This window comes from Ceratocystis lukuohia (assembly GCF_044167205.1).
Source record: "Ceratocystis lukuohia strain C4212 chromosome Unknown Supercontig5_pilon, whole genome shotgun sequence".
NCBI classification, from domain to species: Eukaryota; Fungi; Ascomycota; class Sordariomycetes; order Microascales; family Ceratocystidaceae; genus Ceratocystis; species Ceratocystis lukuohia.
In genome coordinates, this window is record NW_027263524.1 from 2,467,845 (window position 1) to 2,486,779 (window position 18,935).

The window sequence follows — 18,935 nt, forward strand, 5'->3', positions numbered from 1 at the left end:
GCGTGCGAGAAGTGACAGGGCCGTCGTTGACATGGTATTTACTTTCGGCAAGGTTCTCGAACGAGGGGAGCTCTAGTTCTAGTTCTGATTTACAGAACTGGTTCCCCTAGTCGAGACTTGGGTGTTGGTTAGTCTAGGTTATGCCGTGGGCGTTATGTGCTTTCGGCGAGGTTCTCGGACGGAGGCTGCTCTAGTTCTAGTTCTGATACGGAGCTGGGCCCCTCTCGTCAAGCGATGAGTGTTGGTTAGTCTAGGTTATGCCGTGGGCGTTATGTGCTTTCGGCGAGGCTCTCGGACGGAGGCTGCTCTAGTTCTAGTTTTGATACGGAGCTGGGCCCTCTGGTTGAGACCTGGGTTTTGGTTAGTCTAGATTATGTTTCTGGCGCATGCTGCCTCTCCTTCTTTATCTTCTTCCTTTACAAAGGTACCAAAGACTAGTGACGGCGATGTGATGTGTACATCAAATCTCATATTCCACGTTTTGCTAGTTCCTGCCCCACGACATAGCACCCAGGTGCCGCTATAAAAAGATCAAACCGGCATATCTAATGCCCAGCAGTGTCAATGAAAAGATGGGATTTCTATAGACTAGTCCTTCATTGCCGTGCCCGAGCTTTTCTCACTAGCGCTCGAGTGCGCCGAAGTTTTTGCAATACTATTATGGCTTGTCCCGGCTATGTATGTTCTTCTTGTACATGTTGGTGTATCAAATTGCCTCAATCCAAGTCATGAACCTTATAATGACCTCCTCTTCTAGATTGGATAGTCTCCATGAGTTGGGGATGGTATTACGTCAACATTCTGCTGGCGACGAAGGGCATCATAATCCACTAGGTATAATCTTGCGGCAGGTCGGAGACCTAATTCCGGGTTATTTTGAGGGTCCCGAAGAGCAAGAACAATATTACCTTCATTTTTTGGTTGTGCCATGTTTTTTGGTGCACAAATAGTCGATTAGATACGAAGAGGGGAGATTGAAAGATTCATGGTCCATTCTAACAGCAGATATTAAGAGGACGTACTGAATATCCTAGAAGAAGCAATAAACGATTATTGAAGTTGTTCTAACTTCCTTCCGTCGTGCCATTTTAGAGGGTGCCTCAGTAGATCTAACAAATTAGGCTGCTATAAAGCTAGATAAACTTAATTAACTACCTCATCCCAGGCTGTAAACTAGATGATAAACTATATCTACGCCTGCAAGACATTCCTATCATCATTGCTAGTAAGCAGATGGGTCATTGCGAATGTTTGTCCGGCGTTCGCTGCGCAGATTGTGCCTGGTTGAGCCAGTGCCAGCATTCAAGTCATCCATACCATCCATGCCTGTGGCCGTGTTGTCACCCTGCAAGCTGCTGCGAGGGACAGAGCGCAAGTCATCGTGTCCAGCAGCTGCAGCCTTGGCTTGCGAGCGTGTCTGTCTGTCAGCTTCAGCAGCGCGCTGTTTGGTCTTGCCGGCCTCGTGCATTTGGTTGTAGCGCTCCTGCTCCTGGCGGTTTCCTGTCAGGCCAGCTGCAGCTGAGCCAACAGCGCCCTCTACGCGCTGACTAGCACCATAAGCTGCATCCTTGCGACTCGCAGTGCCAGACTTCTGGTCCTGTGTATGTGAGTAGCTGCCGGGTTCTTGCTGTTGGTGGTACCCGCCCTCCTGGAACTGCCGGCCCTGTTGAGCTTGGAACTGCTGAGTTGATGATGGGTGGGTTTGGCCGTAAGTGCTCTCACCGGCCATATTCTGGCTAGCCATGCCCTGACCAGCCATACCCTGATCAGCCATACCCTGACCAGCTATGCCCTGACCAGCTATGCCCTGACCAGCTATGCCCTGACCAGCCATGCCCTGGCCAGCCATACCCTGCTGTCCATAGGTGTTTTGTCTAGTAAAGTCTTGGCCAGCCATATCCTGCTGTGCGTAGGTGTCCTGTCCAGCAACACCCTGGTGGTCATGCATGTGACTGGTTTTGCCAGCCTGCTAAAAGTTTGAAAGATGTTAGCACAATATCTAGTCAGAAAGTGATCTCAGACGGGGCGGGTCGGCTTACGGCTCCACCAAGTCCACCGGCTCTATCCATGCCAGCATCTGCACCACGACCCTCCTTCCACTGCGGGTTGCCTAGGTTTGAGTTTGCGGGGTCGTTGGAGCGCATGCCAGACTGGGATGGGTTGTAGTCAGAACCGCGCTCAGCCGCATGGCGCTGCTGTTGGGCGGCATCCTTGGCGTATTGGCTAGCGGCCTTTTCGTTTTGGGCAGCAGCCTTCTTTGCAGCTCCCTTGGCCTTGGTCTCCTCATTGCCAGTCAAGCTGCCGATGCCTTGCTGAATGGTGCCAGCAGCGGACTCCATCATGGACTTCATAGTGGATCCCTGGGTGGCAGCGCCCTTCTCGGCAGCATCAGTTGTGTTTCTCAGAGTTGTAGACATGATCGAGAAAGGAGAATTGGTGTGTAGGTAAACAAATGGACGTGAATTTATGGATGGATATAAATGCACGTGAGAATTGATTTCCAAGTTTTCATGTGTCTAATTCACAATAATCGCAAGTTCACAACGACCAAGGTGTGGGCTTTATATGAAAATCGGCGACGGGCCAGCAGACCAATATGCCAACGAGAGCAGCGGGCCTAAAGACCGGCAGGCCGCCAACAAGTCAACATTTCTCGCCATTTTGCCTTTCTTACTCATGCCTATAGCTTACACAAAATCCTAGGCCACATGTATGTGTACACGCCTACAGTTTCTTAGCTCTTAACTCTTAGCTCTTACCTTTTAGCTTCCTAGCTTCTGAGCTCCTAGCTTCCCGGTCCCAAGCTGATAGCTCTAGGTCCAGCCTCTCGTAAGCTCATGACGCAGCAGCAACAAGTTAGCGCTTGTAGCTTACAGTTGCCAACATCAGAAGCAAGATCAGACTCGGGCAGCTTTTGATTCGCCTCGGCCGGGAAGGGCTAACAAAGGCGAAGGTGAAGGCAAAGGCGACAGTGCAGGATACAAACACCATATGACTGTGGTCATCCGCGTGTCCAAAGAACGTAAGCTGCTTGCTTATACAAAGAATGAAATAAAGACCAACATGGAGAATTTCCCGTGTCTATTCTCCAAGGTCAAGGAGATTTGCCGCTTGCACCACGACGTTTTCCCGTCTACACAGTAATTTTTACGGTCTTCTGAATCAAAGTTCGGCAAATGTAGCACAAACAAGCTTAGTTTAACTAGGGATAGAGATACAGCTCCGCGCCATGCCTCAGCTGAGCATAGCTGCGTGTGTCATCATAGTAATATTCTACATTCCGAGGCTGTCTCGCCGCCTGGGCAGTTGGAGCTTGCACAGTCAGAGTGTGTATAGTCAGTCAAAGTCTTGTGCTATCGAAGGCTATGCTATCAGGTGTTTTGTTGCCGCGTCCTATGTCTTTGTATCATAATCGCCACTGGTTCCTAAGAAAGTCGGCGCAATATTGTAGTGTACTGCGAAGAACAGGTGCTGGAAGGTATACTTACTACCGAAGATCAAGCTTATCTGCCATGCTGTTGGGCTTTCTATCCCTTTCTCGCACTATAGTAGCTTCATCAACAGAAGATATTCATACTGATATCCTGCTTACCAACTCTTAAGGTAGAGGCTGTAGTTGAAATGGAATTAACAAGGTCTGCGAGTTGCCTTTAGCCTCTATCGCTATCAGTGAGATTTTCAAAGGCCAAGCAAAAGACCCAAACTATTAACCAGAAATTAGCCTAGATTCTGGCTACAGCTTCTGATGGCCACACTGCCTTGACTCTTCGTATCATCTGCCAAGCTTCAGGCTGCGAAGAGTAGCCAATGTTCTAGATCAGGCGACCTCTCTATGGCCCGTGTGGCAAGATTAGCGACATTCTTTAGTGGAGGTAGCTAACAAGCATCGTCTATCCACACACAACCAGCCGCAAATTCACAGCCGTTCTTTTGCATAGATACATAGCGGGGCTTCTTTTTAGGCAGTAGCATATCTTTAGACTACATTTTACTTCAGCAGCTTCAGCCCATCACGAGTTGCCTTCGAAGATATTAGAAGTCCAGGCCCCAAGGATGGAGGTATCCTGTAGCACAAATCACCCCCTTTAGGTACCTAAAAATTGGGAAAGGCACCCATCCACTTTCCTTCAAGCATAGATGCCGACATCATAGAGACCTCTCATCATTTGGTGATGCACGGCAGAACCACAGCAGCCAGCAAGTGCAGCCACTCAACTCAATGACATCTAGCTCTTCGTTGAATCACCCCCCAGTCTTGTTAATGAAGCCCTTAATTTCTTTGTGGGTTCTAAGAGGCTGGTGTCGATTCTACATCTTCTACATCTTCCACGTCTCCCACTTACGAGGAATGTTGAGGCTCGTGTTTTATTAAAGTAATTTTAATGTCCTTCATGCCACCTCTAAACTAAGTGTAGACAAGAGATGAGAACTTGTTTTTTTAACCTCAACATTACTCTCTATCAAGGCACTAGTAGAATCAAACTACACACAAGCCAAACAACGGCCAAACAACGGCCGATCGGGTGCCCCCCCCCCCCCCCCCCCCCATAGAGAAGCCATTGCACTACGGAGACTCATGTACCCGTACCCAGATCAACACCCGGTTAGAAAATACAGCCATCTCGCGCCAGACTACTACGCGTACATCAGGAGACCTCACATCATCTCCAACCATTACACCATTCCATCCATCCCGGCTCACACGTCCCGCCAAGTAAGCAATATTCATCATGTCTTCAGGTTTCTTGGTCATTAAAAGCAAGGATATGGATATAACATACAGCAACACCGCCACTACCAAATCATCAAAATTGAAAAAACCCCCAGCCCTTAAAAATGATACACAAAAAGGAATAAATATTCACGCCTCCCCTCATCTGTTCCGGGTGATCGCGCATCAAACGTAAGCCGCTAGGTAGCCAGCCTATGGTCTGTTCTTTTTTCCCAGCTCGATTTCGGTCTACTAGTGCTGGCTCCATTGGATAGTGTTCAGGTCAATTCCCGCCTGCACCATTTCCCACAACGGACTCAGCTCACGCAGGAACGTCACACGCTCCCGCATAGCCTTCAACACGTAATCGATTTCCTCCTCAGTTGTGAACCGGCCAATTCCAAACCGGATGCTACTATGTGCGCTCTCGTCACTGTTGCCTAGCGCACGGAGGACATATGAAGGCTCCAGAGAGGCCGAAGTACAGGCGCTGCCAGAAGAAAGAGCAATATCCTTAAGCGCCATGAGAAGAGACTCACCCTCAACATAGGCAAACGAAACATTCACACAGCCAGGGTAGAAGTGGTTGGGGTCTCCGTTCTGGCTAGTGTGTTCCATAGCCAGGAGGCCGTTCAGAAGTCGGTCAGAGAGGGTCTTGATCCGCTTGGTATCGTACTAGAGAAAATCAACAATTGTTAATCAGTAAGGTTCACACAAAACAGTGCAGTGGAATACATCAGTGTTGGTTGAGGGACCAGTGTCAGAAGTTGCTTTTTAACAACATACCACGCCGAAACGGGTTATTCAGAAAGCCATGCATGTAAATAATTGGAGCAAGTCATCATCCTGGATGGGTAGGGGGGAATTCAAAAAGAAAGTGGGAAAATCAAGACTTACCGCCATCTCTTCGCGGGCGATGCGGCACGCTGCACCAAACCCAACAACCAGAGGAGGCGCCAGTGTGCCGCTTCGCAGTCCACGCTCCTGGCCACCTCCGGTAATGAGGGGATCAAGACGCACACGGGGTCTCCGTCTCACATAGCAAGCACCAATACCCATAGGGCCATAGATCTTATGCGATGAAAGAGACATCAGATCAATGTTCATAGCATTCACATCCAGCGGGATCTTGCCAGCAGCCTGTGCGCCATCACTATGGAAGAAAACCTTGCGCTCACGGCACATCTTACCAATCTCCGCAAGAGGCTGGATCACACCAATCTCATTGTTGACAGCCATCACACTGACCAGGCACGTCTCGGGCCGGAAAGCAGCGCGGAGGTCTTCAAGGTCAATCAAGCCGCCCTTTTTAACAGGGAGATAGGTAATTTCGAAGCCCTCGTCCTGTAAATGTCTGCAGCTGTCTAGAACACACTTGTGCTCGGTTTGTGTTGTGATGATATGGTTCTTCTTTTTGGAAGAGCGGTTGAAGAAACGGGCAACGCCCTTGATACTCATGTTGTTACTCTCAGTAGCACCGCTAGTGAAAATAATCTCCTTGGGATCGGCACCAATCAGTGCAGCCACTTCGCCTCTCGCCTCTTCTACAGCCTGTTCGCTTTCCCAGCCGTAGGCATGTGTCCGTGAGTGGGGGTTTCCGTAGACACTAATATAGTAAGGCAACATAGCATCAAGGACTCTAGGGTCAACAGGAGTTGTAGCTTGCATGTCGAGGTAGATAGGACGTCCTTCTTCCTTGGAAGCGTCTTTCATAATATCTAAATACCAGAGGTTAGTCAGTCATAAGTTATTAATGGGCCAACACTGGGTAGGTGTCCATGGAGGGAGAGCAAAAGGTTCATCATAGTGGTATATTACTCACCAGCCATGGCATTCTCATGATCTCCCTCCTGAACACCACCACTAGAAGCAGAGGCAGACGTGGCCACATCGTGAACACCAAGCTTCACAGCGGCAGCGGCCTCGGTCTGCACCTGAGCACTGTCTTGTCTTGAGCTCGATACAAGCCTTCTCTGAGCAGCAATCAGTGCAACTGGAGTGTGAGTCATATATCTCGATGAAGACACAGTCGGCCGCAGCGCCTTAGGCTGCAAGAGAGAGCTGCGGCTGCATGATCGAATTGTTTGCCTTAACAAAGCTGAGGATGTGATAGAAGACATGATCAGAATGTGGAATATGAATTGGGTAGAAAGAGGGTGAAAAGACAGGGGAGAAAAAAAGTTCTTCAAAGATAGAAAAAAAAAAAGCACGGCCCTTTTTTCTTTCCTTTCTACATTTCTCCATTGTTCCCCGCTTATTTTCACTGTGGCGGCAGAGCTTTTTGAGAGGAACCAGCGGAAGTTGTTGGGGGAAGCATTAAAGGAAGGAAGGGACAGTTGTGGCTGGCCGTGAGGCCTGCTAGTCAGCGACGCCTCACTTGTCATCACAAGAAAGTATTATTACATCCATAATTGTCAGCGACTATAATTTGCACGCAAAATAAGAACTTCAGGCTAGCTCACCTGTACAGTTGCAGATTCAAAAAGAGGCCCTTGGCCCTTTCAAATATTGTACATATTAGGGCTACCAGGGTATATGTTCTGTTGTTATGCCTCAAGGCCTTGCTATCACTCAGGAAATATACCATAACTACTGATGGGCTAAACCTTTACACATTAAATAATGCTTAAACGTAGAGCCATTGTTATTCATGATTATCTTGATAATTTTTTTCATGATAGATGCGAAGTTTATTAATTTTTAGCTAAAGAAATTATCTCTTCAGCCACAATTACCTTTCATGTACTTGCTCAACAACAGTCAGTTTTTTTCAAAAGGCTCCGGTTGCCTCATTCACAATCAATAAACGATAGATAGCACTGCCTTTTAGACTCTTTTAACTCTTGCTGATTCTTGTAAAGCGGACACGACAAAATATAAGAATGCTATAGGTGAAATATTGGAGACGTCTGTTAAAAATGCAAAAGTTGATTTCCTGATAATAACCAAGAATAATGCTTGATCTTCTAACAAAAGGAGAAGATCTCGCTTTGTTTTGTGATGTCCCACTTTATTGAAAACCCTAGTACATCGTTAGGGTCTGTGTCAATTAGATATCTAGCATGAAGGTTCTGTTACGTAGCTGTACGAATTTTTGCCAGAAAAGAAAAATGGACTACGAGCTCTGTCTCATTCTCATTACCATCTCGCTACAACATACTACTCGGACCAAGTTAAAAAGTGGTATTTGCCGCACTTGAAAAAATCAAGTAGATGAATTTTATAGCTATGAGTCTTTCTATAAATCAAGCTTTACTTGCATTTAAAAAGCACATGGCGAGTCGTACTGTTTGTTTATTTCTTCATAGCACAGAAACCCAAGCGTCAATCTAATCTTTGTGCTCATTGATGTTTTTAGGCATAATATTTTCCATTTCCATCTCTGAGCGGCATGTAATTTAGCAAACAACCTTGAGGTGCTAATGCTGACATACATACTCTATTATATACGAGCTATTTTGGATGTCAAAAGCAGCGATGGACTGAATCGAGACCATACTTGTTTCCGGCTCTCTCTAACCTCTAGAATCAGCGAGTGGTCCAAACAGCCAAGGTTGACAATTCCCTGATAGCATTGACCAGTCATTTTAAAACAAAAGTAAGATACATACTTGGGTAGGTAATCCCTTCGCTCTACTGCTCCGCATCAAAATGGTCAACCTCTGTGTTCAAGAGTCTCGTTTCAATACGCATCCTCCTCGGAAGAATTAGACCATTGCTGGTCGCTCAAAGCACTAAATCTGCTAGGCATTACAATCAAGAGAAATTTGCATCACCCAAATCTAGTAGGTCCCGAGTGGTGCAACTATAGTAAAAACGCACTGCAAAATAAATAAGCTAAGCGACGTTGAGTAATATCGAGATATATGACGTTTAATATCTGCGAGTCTTGAGGCATGGTATGTATTGGGATTAGCAAAAAGCATTCTAAAATCGCTAGTATGGCGCTCCCTGTTAGGCCCAGTCCTCCACAATGACTTTTAGGGTAGCTAGAGTTCTGGCTTAGTAATCAGATGATTTTCAGCACCACTAGTTATTTAGAGAGCCCTTGCTCTGCTCCATTGCTCTACCCATAGTAATCAAAAAGCCATCTCAAGACATAACCACCATTTAATCCGAATATAAAATAAGTAGTAGACTAGTCTGCAAAGCCCAAGGTGTGGCGGCGTTGCTGCATTTGGGCACAGTCCTATTGCGAAATGAGCCACTTATCTAAGCCAGCAAATCACAACAACAGCAGGCGATAGCAGTAACAGCCAAGCAATGGCTATTCTTCAGCAAAAAAAATATCTTGATAAGAGTATTCTGGCTGATTTGCTGCGGATGAAAATCTATAGACTTTGTTGTTGTTGTTGTTGTTGTTGCTGCTGTTGTTGTTACAGTTGGCCCGGTCTTGCGTACTTGCTACTTAGCCGTCTGCCTTGACTCAGCCACACCGTACTGACTTGCCCCACCATAGCCCCATCCCAATCGTCGTCATACCCTCCGCTACATTACATTCCAGACAGTTCTAGGTTCCAGCAATAAGGACAGACTGCAGAAGAGCGGGAACACGGAACATACTACAGCAAGCATATACAAGTAGTACTTGTATTTACCCATGTGCCTCTACCTGCATGGATGTACCACTTGATTTGCCCTATCAACCTGTAGTCACTAAAGTCGCAGCTTCTTCCCTGTCCCCATTGCTACAAAGTGCCCCATTTTTATTCCCGTTCACTGTTCTTGGCACTACTGGACTAGGACTATCTTTTGCTCTCTTTGCTCTCTTTGCCCAAGTGCCCTGCAAAGTGAGCTTTTACCCTGGCTGGCTGCCTCTTCTTAAACCTTGGAGGCGAGTGAGCAAAAGGAAGGAAAAAAAAATCATCATCATTCTGAACCTTTCCAATTCATCCGTCTATCTCTTGAACCTGAAACTGGCGGCTTTATCTACTTTGTTTCCCGTCGTCCATCTCCAGAAACCGAGACCCTCCTCGACATTATCGCAATACCTCTGCAACAATGAGTTTCAAAGGTCTAACGAAGAGCATTCAACGTGTACGTGTGAATCCTTCTTTTTAATGCTTGATGGCTTGAGGACTGCTGAAACCCCGCCTCGAAGCCTGGTTGCTCTGCTATCGACAAATCCCCAGGCCTGCAAATCACCGCAAGTGCGGAGAGCCAGACAGCAAGCTTGCCTCATAAAAGAGGCTGCCATGCTAGTTCGTGAGCTTTTGTTGCCGCTTTGCAGCCTCTCCAAACTAAAACCCTGACATAGTCACGTCACGATGGCCCTCTCTCTCTCTCTCTCTTCATTTACTGTTCCGCAAAGCCTCATACTCATTCATAGCTAACATCTCTGTCCGCTCCTGCAATGTATTTGACATAATAGGCGCCGCAACAATTCAAGGCCAAGTTTAGTATTGGCGAAAACACCAAAGACCCCGTCTACACCGATGCCGAACGCCGCTTTGCTGAGCTTGAAAACGAAACCAAAAAGCTTCACGATGAAAGCAAAAAATACTTTGAGGCCATCAATGGCATGCTCTCTCACCAGCTAGAGTTCAGCAAGGCCATGACAGAAATCTACAAGCCCATTTCCGGTCGTATGTCGGATCCCGACTCGCTCAAGATCGAAGGAAATCCCGATGGAATCCGTGCATGTGAAGAGTACGAGTCAGTGGTCAGGGATCTTCAAGAAACCCTGAAACCAGAGCTTGAGATGATAGAGACCCGGATCATCCGCCCAGCCAACGATCTACTAGAGGTCATTCAGGTCATCCGAAAGACGGCCGTCAAACGTGACCACAAGCAGCTCGACTATGATAGACACCGCACGACCCTCAAGAAGCTCCAAGACAAGAAGGAACGCAGTGCCAAAGATGAAAAGAACATGTGGAAAGCCGAGAACGACGTTGAGCAGTCAACCCAGGAGTTTAACTACTACAACGATTTGCTCAAGGAAGAATTACCCAAACTTTTCCATCTAGAGACGCTGTTTATTCAGCCTCTTTTCCAATCTTTCTACTACATGCAGCTCAATGTATTCTACACCCTGCACGAGCGCATGCAGCAGGTCGACATTGGATACTTTGATCTAACCTTAGATATTGAGGAGGCCTTCCTCCTCAAGCGTGGCGATGTTCAGGAACGGGCCGAGGCTCTGACCATTGTGCGCTTCAAGACGACTGGTCGCCCTAGGCCGCCCAAGTTTGCTAAGCCAGCCTTGGAGGGTAGGACGCCCGGTCTTTTGACTGCCGGCCCATCCGCATCGTCATCCTCGTCAACAGCTACACCAGCACTCACTTCAGCGCCGCCCGCAACAGCAAAGTATTCTTTGCCCTCGTCATCTACCTCCTCATCCATCCCCAGCTCTTCTTCCTCACGGTTACCCTTCCACAAAAAGAACGACTCCGACAGCGCTCCCCCGCCATACTCGCCACTCAAGCCGTCGACACTTGCATCTAGCCATACGACACCCAACCTATCTTTGACTGCCGCCGCAAAGTCCAAACCGCCGCCGCCCAAACCCAAGCCCAGTAGATTCAGCATGCAACCGCAGGCCGCACCGGCCGTTGAGTATGTTACAGCATTATTTGACTACGCGGCACAGGCAGAAGGCGATTTGAGTTTCAGCACCGGCGATAGGATTGAGATTGTTGTCCGTAGCAATGATACGAACGAGTGGTGGACCGGACGGCTAAATGGGCGTGAGGGGCAGTTTCCTGGTATGTATACTTGGTTTTTCATGCTTTTTTTTTCATTGCCTCCCCTCCTCCCTTTTTTCCCGCTTCGCTTTTTTGCTTTGTCTCATTATGTCTTGCTTTGCTGTTTTCTCTTGCTCCGCATACTTCCGCATGCATCCGGATATTTGCCATGCTTATGCCTCCCACCATGTTGATTCATTTTCTTGTACTAACCAGCAACTACGTCATAGGCAATTATGTTGAAATCCACTAGACCCAGCGAGTCTTCTGTTGACGGAACCGTGGACGATCTTGAGCGATTGTATGTACATAAACTGTTTTTGTCTTTTTCCCTTCTTATTTGTCCTTGGACTTTCTTGCCTGCTTTATTCGCCTCTTTTCTTGTCATTGTTTTCCTGCTTTTCATCTATTTCATGGTACTCGGGCGCATCTGCGGGTTGGCTTGTTGGGAGCCTAGGAGTCTTCGTTTTCTTACATGACCAGCTCTTTAGTATTCTTCCTCGGCTGTTTCTTTTTTTTCTCTTCTTTTTGCTTTTATATTGTTCCCCATTACCGCTTCTTCGTCTTTCTTATTTTCATTCTCTATTGTGAGGCCTCAAGTCATCTAGGCTGGAGAACTTGGCTATGCACACGTAAGCGGCGATGTCTTTTCAAGTTATCCGCCTCAAAGCTACTTGGTACATGGCCCTCTTTTCCTGTTCGTTATGTGTGTAACGGGCCTATCTTGTCGTTGTAGTGTATAGTTTCTCGCTTGGCATTCTTTCGACTATTATGGAATACGAGTATTATGACTACTTGGCTTATGATATGAATACAGACTTGCGATGAGTCACTGTTCACAGGCTGGATACACTTGTGTGACATATGACGCTGTTGCGATATGTAGTACTGACGCATGAAACTAGGTGGACGGCCAATATAAAGACATATAGACAGCTTTACCGCAAATGAAGACCCAAGAATAGGAGGCCCAGTGGTACGGGTCCTTTGCGCAGCACGGAATTTTCTGTGCCTAAACCCCCCGTTTCCTATCGGCAGATATGTATGCACGCTCTCATCCTAGTTGGCAAGCTCGCAGCGAGCGTAACACTTCTAAGTACGCAAGACTACGTCGTAGAGACCTATTAGCGTGTATTCCCCTGTCCTCATTGTACAGGCAGCTGCTTGTGTCCTGGGAAACATGCCTCAGCCTCTAGCTTTGTCTCCGTGCAGGCTAGCATGACGTACGTACACGAGTACAGGCTAAGAGAAGAGGAAGAAAAAGCCCATGTCAGGTTCAGGTGCCTTCAGCCACAGTAGATCTCATCGCAGGGTTTTTCTTTTTTCTCGATTCACACGGTCATCTCTCACCGCCTTTTGAGATGAGATCCGGCCAATGATATAACACGAACACACTTGGCCAAGGCAGATAATAGAATCAAATGTACAGGCCCACCTGAGCATGGTGTCAGTCAGTAGGTGGTGCGTATTCCGGGATAGCCTCGCTGTCCTACATCGCCGTACCATGGGTGGTCGTGGTGTGTATAGTCGTGTCTGGTCAAGCCGAGTCTCGCGTAGTCGGATATTGTGTATTCATCCTTTTCATTGTCTTTTTTTGTGTTGTCTTTGCGCCCTGTTGGCTGCTTATTTGTGGGTTTAACGCTTTCACGATGGGTTGGCACCGCATTGGAGAAGCTTTATAGGGTGACCCTTAGAGCAGCAAGCCTGTCTTGAGTTTAGCCTTGATAGTTATGATCTGTTCTTGCCAAATTATGCTTGTTATAGTTCTGGTTCGTCACTAAACGAACTGACGCCGGATTGCATGATTGCATGATGACCTCGCTGAATTCCTCATGTTGTTTTGCTGAAGCCCCTCGGCAGCATCAAGGACGCTTGTAAGACCACGAGGGCCTTTTATTAAATCATCTTCCAACTAAAGAAGGGTGTTATTAGATAGATACGAGGAGGAGGACAAGTCAGGTAGCGGGAAAGGTCGCCTCGGGCCCTAGCGCTTTAGCTCGAAACCGCACCTAGGTATTTCACAAAGGCTTTTCCCAAGTATTCCAAGAAAGCCCATTCTCATTACATGTGGAGAATAGCAGGCAGTTAGGGAGATGGCATATCTAGTTTTGTGCCATCAACATCTCGTCCACAAGTTTGGATTGTTTCACAATATACTTCAGAATCACGGCAGTCGACAAGTACGCCCAATCAACCAAAGATGTCCAGGCTCATCTCCTAAAACTAGAGGACAAGGAGAAAGGCACTATTGCAAGTAGGAACTCTCCTTTGCAGCCTTTTTCCGGCTCGACATTGATATAAGTGAAGTAGTCCTCACAGGGCTAAGCCTAGTGGCCTCCACAGCTTCCGAGCGGTTTTGTTGATGCAGAAGACATAGCTACATTTACTAAAACAGCCAAATGTGTTTACATGAATGCAATGACAATTACATAACTGCGCAGTGCATGCAGCGCCAGGCGAGTTAAAGTTCTTGGTTTGTTCATCAGACACTACCTACTACTAGAAGCACAGTTGCAATGCAACTATCAGTCTCCGGGTCCGGGGTATGACAAAACACTGGGTTTTGCTTTAAGCTCATCGGACGTGCCGTACAAACTATACTATGGCTTCTATAAGGTTGTCATGAGCGATGGGCGGGAGGTGAAGGGGGGAGCAGCCGAGAAGAAGCAAGAAGGGCGCTGCGGGACCTCCGGCATTAGGGCTCGGGAACGTTTTTACCTACTTCGATAAGACTTTTCGCCATTAAAGGGAATTAACAATTGCCAGCATCCGAGGCACCCTTGCCATAGTATTAAAAGCCTAAAAGGCAGTTATACCAAGGATCTATTAAACTTCAAGGTATTTACACACAGCATTGAAGAGGCCGACAGTGCGTTGAGGTAGTTCATCGCTGAGTTCAGTCTACGACGCCCGCATTTCCAATCAGGTTTGCAGAGCTGCCTCATATCATGAATGGAAGCTTTCCATTAGTCTAGCTATTGTCAGTTGTCTTACACCCCTGTTTATCGAAATCATGGGATATGATGTTGTTGCGGGTACACGGAACAAGCTGGGAGGCTGAGCCAATTTGGCTTCCAGAATCTGCATTCTCAATTTGATTAGATGTCAAGACGCATGTTTATATTTACACCACCAAAAACATCGCAGAATGCATCTAATGCCGCAGAATCAGCAGTGGCTCTATAGTGTGCCGGGGTGTGAATAGTGAGCACTGTTTTCCTCCCAAAGTAGCCAGCGACCGTGGTTTTGGGTTTAAAGCAGTAGGAGTGCCATCAGCAGCCACAGCAGCATACGACGCAGGTTTGATGACGCTGTCTATTTTTCACGCCACCTACAGGGCTTTTGGCCGCAGCCAGCGTCGTAACATCAGTAATAGCTCTATATCGCGTACAGCATTGCCGATCAGCAACGACTGTTGTATTCAAGACAATCGCGGTAGCAGCAGTAGTAGTCGTAGCTGTTTTCTCATTGCGGCGAAAATCAAAGGCTAGCAAGAAAAGAGTCACATCTAAGTTAGAATCTTGCATATTATCATTTCGTGCTACTCCAGATAAAGCGCTATGCTTGACATAAAGCCAGCCGAGAGCTATTATCTACGAAGACGAAATGGAGAATCTAGGTGCGGGGAATCGTCCTTGGTGTAGTCACGTGACGATGAGTTATGTGTAGTATACACAATAGCCAGCGTACCAGCCAATGCACATACACAGCACCTAGAAGATGTAAAGAAACGCCATCTCCCTAACCCGCCAATCTCCCGGGATTTGATCATATTCCAAAATAGCATGCACGTACACACATATGCGCTCTCCCATCCTGTCACCATCAACTCGATAGGCGTGCTTCCTCTACAGCTGCGGCCGTCCTCTAGATGCTAGAATTAGGCACAAGTGCATAGTGAGCGAGCCCGATCGCACAGCAGTCCGGCCGTAATCAGCATCTCGACTAATCAATGGGACTAGTCAGTGCAGCAAACCAGCGAGCCAAGGGCCTTTTGAGGCCTCAACACCTCCAATCATCGCCCTCCTGTCCTGGGTCATGGAGTGGGCAGAGCTTGCGGGCTAATGCTGAGCGCTAGATATCTCGCACGTTATCCATTCATGCTGACAAGAAAACAATGCTGCTATTTTTATTGCAGCGTGCTAGCCAATGAAGCGTGCATGAGCAAGCACTTAATTCTCTTGCGTAGCCAAGGCGTTGACACCTCATTAATTATCTCTCCTGTTTGTCGACGTCATGGCTGAAGAAGTGTTGCCCTTGACGCATCAGCCCCGACTTCCAGATTGCTATTTTGCAAGTGCGGCAAGTTTTATGTTGCCCGCCGTTTGTTCGTAACGTCTGGGCTGGCTACCGAGTAACATTTGACGATGTTTCAATATCTATTTTGGGAAGAGGCTAAAAATGGGACCTAGCCAAGTCCCTGGTGATATTATCGCATCGCGTCGCCGAGTCACGTGTTTGGTCGTCAGAATACCCCTTCGATTCGCAGACAGCTCATTACATGCACATGCACAAGTCACAATGGCAAGAGAAATTCAAGTGTAGTTAAGTCGTCATTCAATAGAAATCAAGTCCCAAATATTGTACGCCTCTGCGAATATCCGTAGTAGTAAAAAGAAAAAAGTGTAAAAAAAAGTTCTGCTTCCTGGAGATGACCAGGAGACACCAGAGCAGACGTCCAGCATATCCAAGGCACCAACTGGAAAGCCAACAGGAGTCAAACAATGAGAACAAGTTATCTGAGGTCCCTCCACGGCTTCTCTCGCCCCCCTTCCCTTTCATGGTCTGGGGAAACCCGAGGCTTTTCTATGCCTCCAGTGCATCTCCAGAAAGGTCGTATGACAAAAAGAAAAATAATAAAAGAGTGTTCTCAAAATTGTCCTCCAATCAACCTATCCCCAACGAACAAAGTGGTATAACAGCCCAGCTGGGCCACAGAAACGAAAAGTATAATAAAAAAGGTGTCCTCCCAAGGAAAGTAAAACGAAAGACGGTCTAGTACTTGCATGCTAGCGATGAAACTAGCAAAGCTTTTTCTCTGCACCATTGATACAAACAACCACATAGTTGCATGTCGACACACGCTTACAGAGCAAGCATGGCCAGGGCCAGGGAGCCAGCCAGAATACCACCCTTGACAGCAAAGCCAGAGGCACCGGCGGTGATGATGGCGGGGGTGGTAGAGGCAGGAGCGGCAGGAGTGGCGGGGACCTCGGCGGGAGGAGCGGGGGCCTCAGCGGGAACGGAGTAGCTAACGCCAGAGGTGGGGGTAGAGCCAGTCTTGATGGGGAGGTAAGAAGAGGCGGTGACCAGGGGAACGGTGTGGAAACCGGTGCTGGCGACAGTAGGGTGGTAGACAGCAGTGGAGTTGGCCAGCGGGAAGTAGCTGGAGGCACCAGTTGAGGAGCTAGTGCTGGTAGTAGTGGTGGTGGTAGTGGTGGTAGTGCTAGTGCTGGTGCTGGTAGTGCTGGTGCTGGTGCGAGCAGGGCAGTCGGTGACATCAGGAGCGCAAGAGGTCAGGGTGATGGTCTTGTACAGAGTTGAGGTCTGGGTGACGGTGGTGTCAATATCGCCGTAGTGGAGAGTGGTGGTGCCAACGGTGGTGTAGCTGGTGGTGGTGACCTCGGGGGCACCGTAGACCTCGCCGCCCTGGAGAGAGGCAGAAGCACCAGCGGCCATCATGGCCAGAGTAGCAAAGTTGAACTGCATTTTGAAAGATTGAGAGAGAAAAAAAAGAGAGTGAGTGAGTGAGTGAGTGAGAGTGGATATCAAACAAGAGTGAATGAGTGGATATGGACTAGAAGCCTGGAGAAAGAAGAGAGAGTGTGAAAGTCAAAGCTTGAGGGCGATGGCAAGTGTTTATAGAAAAAAATGAATGGACGGGCACGATAGAGCAGCCAAAAAAGAAGTGGGTGGTGAGGGAGAGGAAAGAAGCAGGAGAACAACACAGACACCTTACCAGGGGAAGGCGAAACTTAAAAGCAAAAAGTCAGAAAAAGGGGAGAAGCGTGGACAAAGGGCTTAAGCGGCCAGGTTATCGACCGGGATCATGGCCTAGGGTGGGCGTGTGGTTCGGCGGATGAAGTGGTGTGCAGTGAGTGCAGTGAGTGCAGTGGGTGCCGTGGGTGGAGTAGGTGCAGTGAGTGCAATGGGTGCGGTGTGCTCAGAGTGGTGTATCTGGGTGTGCAAGTGGTGTGTAATGTCAGGGCCAGGGTCCCTTCTAGGTCTTTGGTCAGGGGAAGGATTTCTCGTGCAGACGCTCCCCTGCAGATTGCAACCAGGAAGAAGAGCTAAAGTGGAGCGGGTGGGCTCTTGCAGGCAGTGAGGAGATAGGATCCTATGCAAAGAAGTGGTACAACATTTTGGCGGACACGAACTTGAAGGTACTTGAGGGAGGCGAGGGTGCAGTTGGGCGTGTGTGTGTATGTGTATCCCCGTATCTGGGCGGTCCTGCACCATAAATACAAATCAGACAGAACACGAGATGATATTTTGGTGGCGTTTTCTGGGCATTTGCTCAGTCATCCGTCAACGTTCAGCTGAGCCGCCTTCTTCTTTGCCCACAGACGCCTTTTACACTCTGCTAGCTGCAAGCACGCTTCTATCTCTGCTATCACGACACGTACGTATCTCGATAATTTAAGCGGGTTTCTAATAGCGCCGCTAATGAGCTGGGGCTTTCTGCAGTAACATTGCTGGGTCTGCGGGTGTATTGTGCGCATCGTGAGCACTGTGTCTCTCTCTTCTCTTTGCTGCAAAATTACAGCAGACTCAATAAATATGCCGTCCAGAGCAAGGAGGGGTGTTACCCGAGGAGAAATGGTAATTAGCAAGGCGCCATATCGATCACTAGGCAACGGCAATCAAAGGGTAAGTGAGGGAGATAGAGAAAGATAGGATAGGGAGGGGTCATCATCGCCTTGGCCAATCCAGCAGAAGCTAGAGAGATTGCACCAATTAGCCACCCACTTGTTGCCCGTTGTTACCCTCCCATTTGACACGGCTTTCCGTGTCCTTCCTTGTAGCACCATGCATTGAATTAGATTGAAATGAGGGCGACGTAGACGGAGAGACATTTCTAGCTTGAAAAGAGAGGAAGGAGCCCTAGTGCACGTTAGCAGTCCCGGCTCCTGAGGCGAGTTACAAAGAAACTTGAGGTCAAGGAGCGGGTTTCCTTTCCTTCTTTGCTTTGCTACTAAAGCTTGCTGGCAACAAAGACAAGACATGCTAGCGTAATAGGATGAAAGACAAGAGCAGCCCGCTAAAACTTTGCATGCGATTTTGACAGGCGAGCCTCCGAAATTGCGAACAAAGCAGAGTCGTTCCTAGCACAACTAGAAGCCAAAGAGAGACAAGACAGGAATAAAACCCCTCACATGAAAGCCGGTCAGATTGTGCAGGGGAAGTGGCCTAGAATTTCTTTTTTTTGTTACCTTCATCAACAGAGTTGGGCAGCATCTCTTCTTCTGCTTTGCTGCAACCTGCTATGTGCTGATCGCCAGTCATACTTTCTCTTCTTGGCTGCGCCGAGGAGCAGA

General features: G+C 47.9%; 4 protein-coding genes across 4 annotated transcripts; 1 reads left to right on the top strand and 3 right to left on the bottom strand.

The window, feature by feature from the left end:
- Positions 1–1,222: 1,222 nt before the first annotated feature.
- Positions 1,223–2,417, bottom strand: HOO65_050533 (uncharacterized protein; the record flags this gene model as incomplete). The annotated part of the gene is made up of 2 exons (XM_071003437.1): positions 1,223–1,966; positions 2,040–2,417. The coding sequence occupies 2 exons, from the start codon at positions 2,415–2,417 to the stop codon at positions 1,223–1,225; spliced, it is 1,122 nt and encodes a 373-aa protein (XP_070858592.1).
- Positions 2,418–4,963: 2,546 nt separating this feature from the next.
- Positions 4,964–6,831, bottom strand: HOO65_050534 (putative cysteine desulfurase protein; the record flags this gene model as incomplete). Its single annotated transcript, XM_071003282.1, has 3 exons — positions 4,964–5,386; positions 5,609–6,429; positions 6,534–6,831. The coding sequence occupies 3 exons, from the start codon at positions 6,829–6,831 to the stop codon at positions 4,964–4,966; spliced, it is 1,542 nt and encodes a 513-aa protein (XP_070858593.1).
- A 2,881-nt stretch (positions 6,832–9,712) lies between these two features.
- On the top strand, positions 9,713–11,650 carry HOO65_050535 (reduced viability upon starvation protein; the record flags this gene model as incomplete). The annotated part of the gene is made up of 3 exons (XM_071003270.1): positions 9,713–9,748; positions 10,083–11,418; positions 11,628–11,650. The coding sequence occupies 3 exons, from the start codon at positions 9,713–9,715 to the stop codon at positions 11,648–11,650; spliced, it is 1,395 nt and encodes a 464-aa protein (XP_070858594.1).
- A 4,832-nt stretch (positions 11,651–16,482) lies between these two features.
- Positions 16,483–17,106, bottom strand: HOO65_050536 (uncharacterized protein; the record flags this gene model as incomplete). Its single annotated transcript, XM_071000931.1, has 1 exon — positions 16,483–17,106. One exon carries the CDS (start codon positions 17,104–17,106, stop codon positions 16,483–16,485), a length of 624 nt encoding a protein of 207 aa, XP_070858595.1.
- Positions 17,107–18,935: the final 1,829 nt, after the last annotated feature.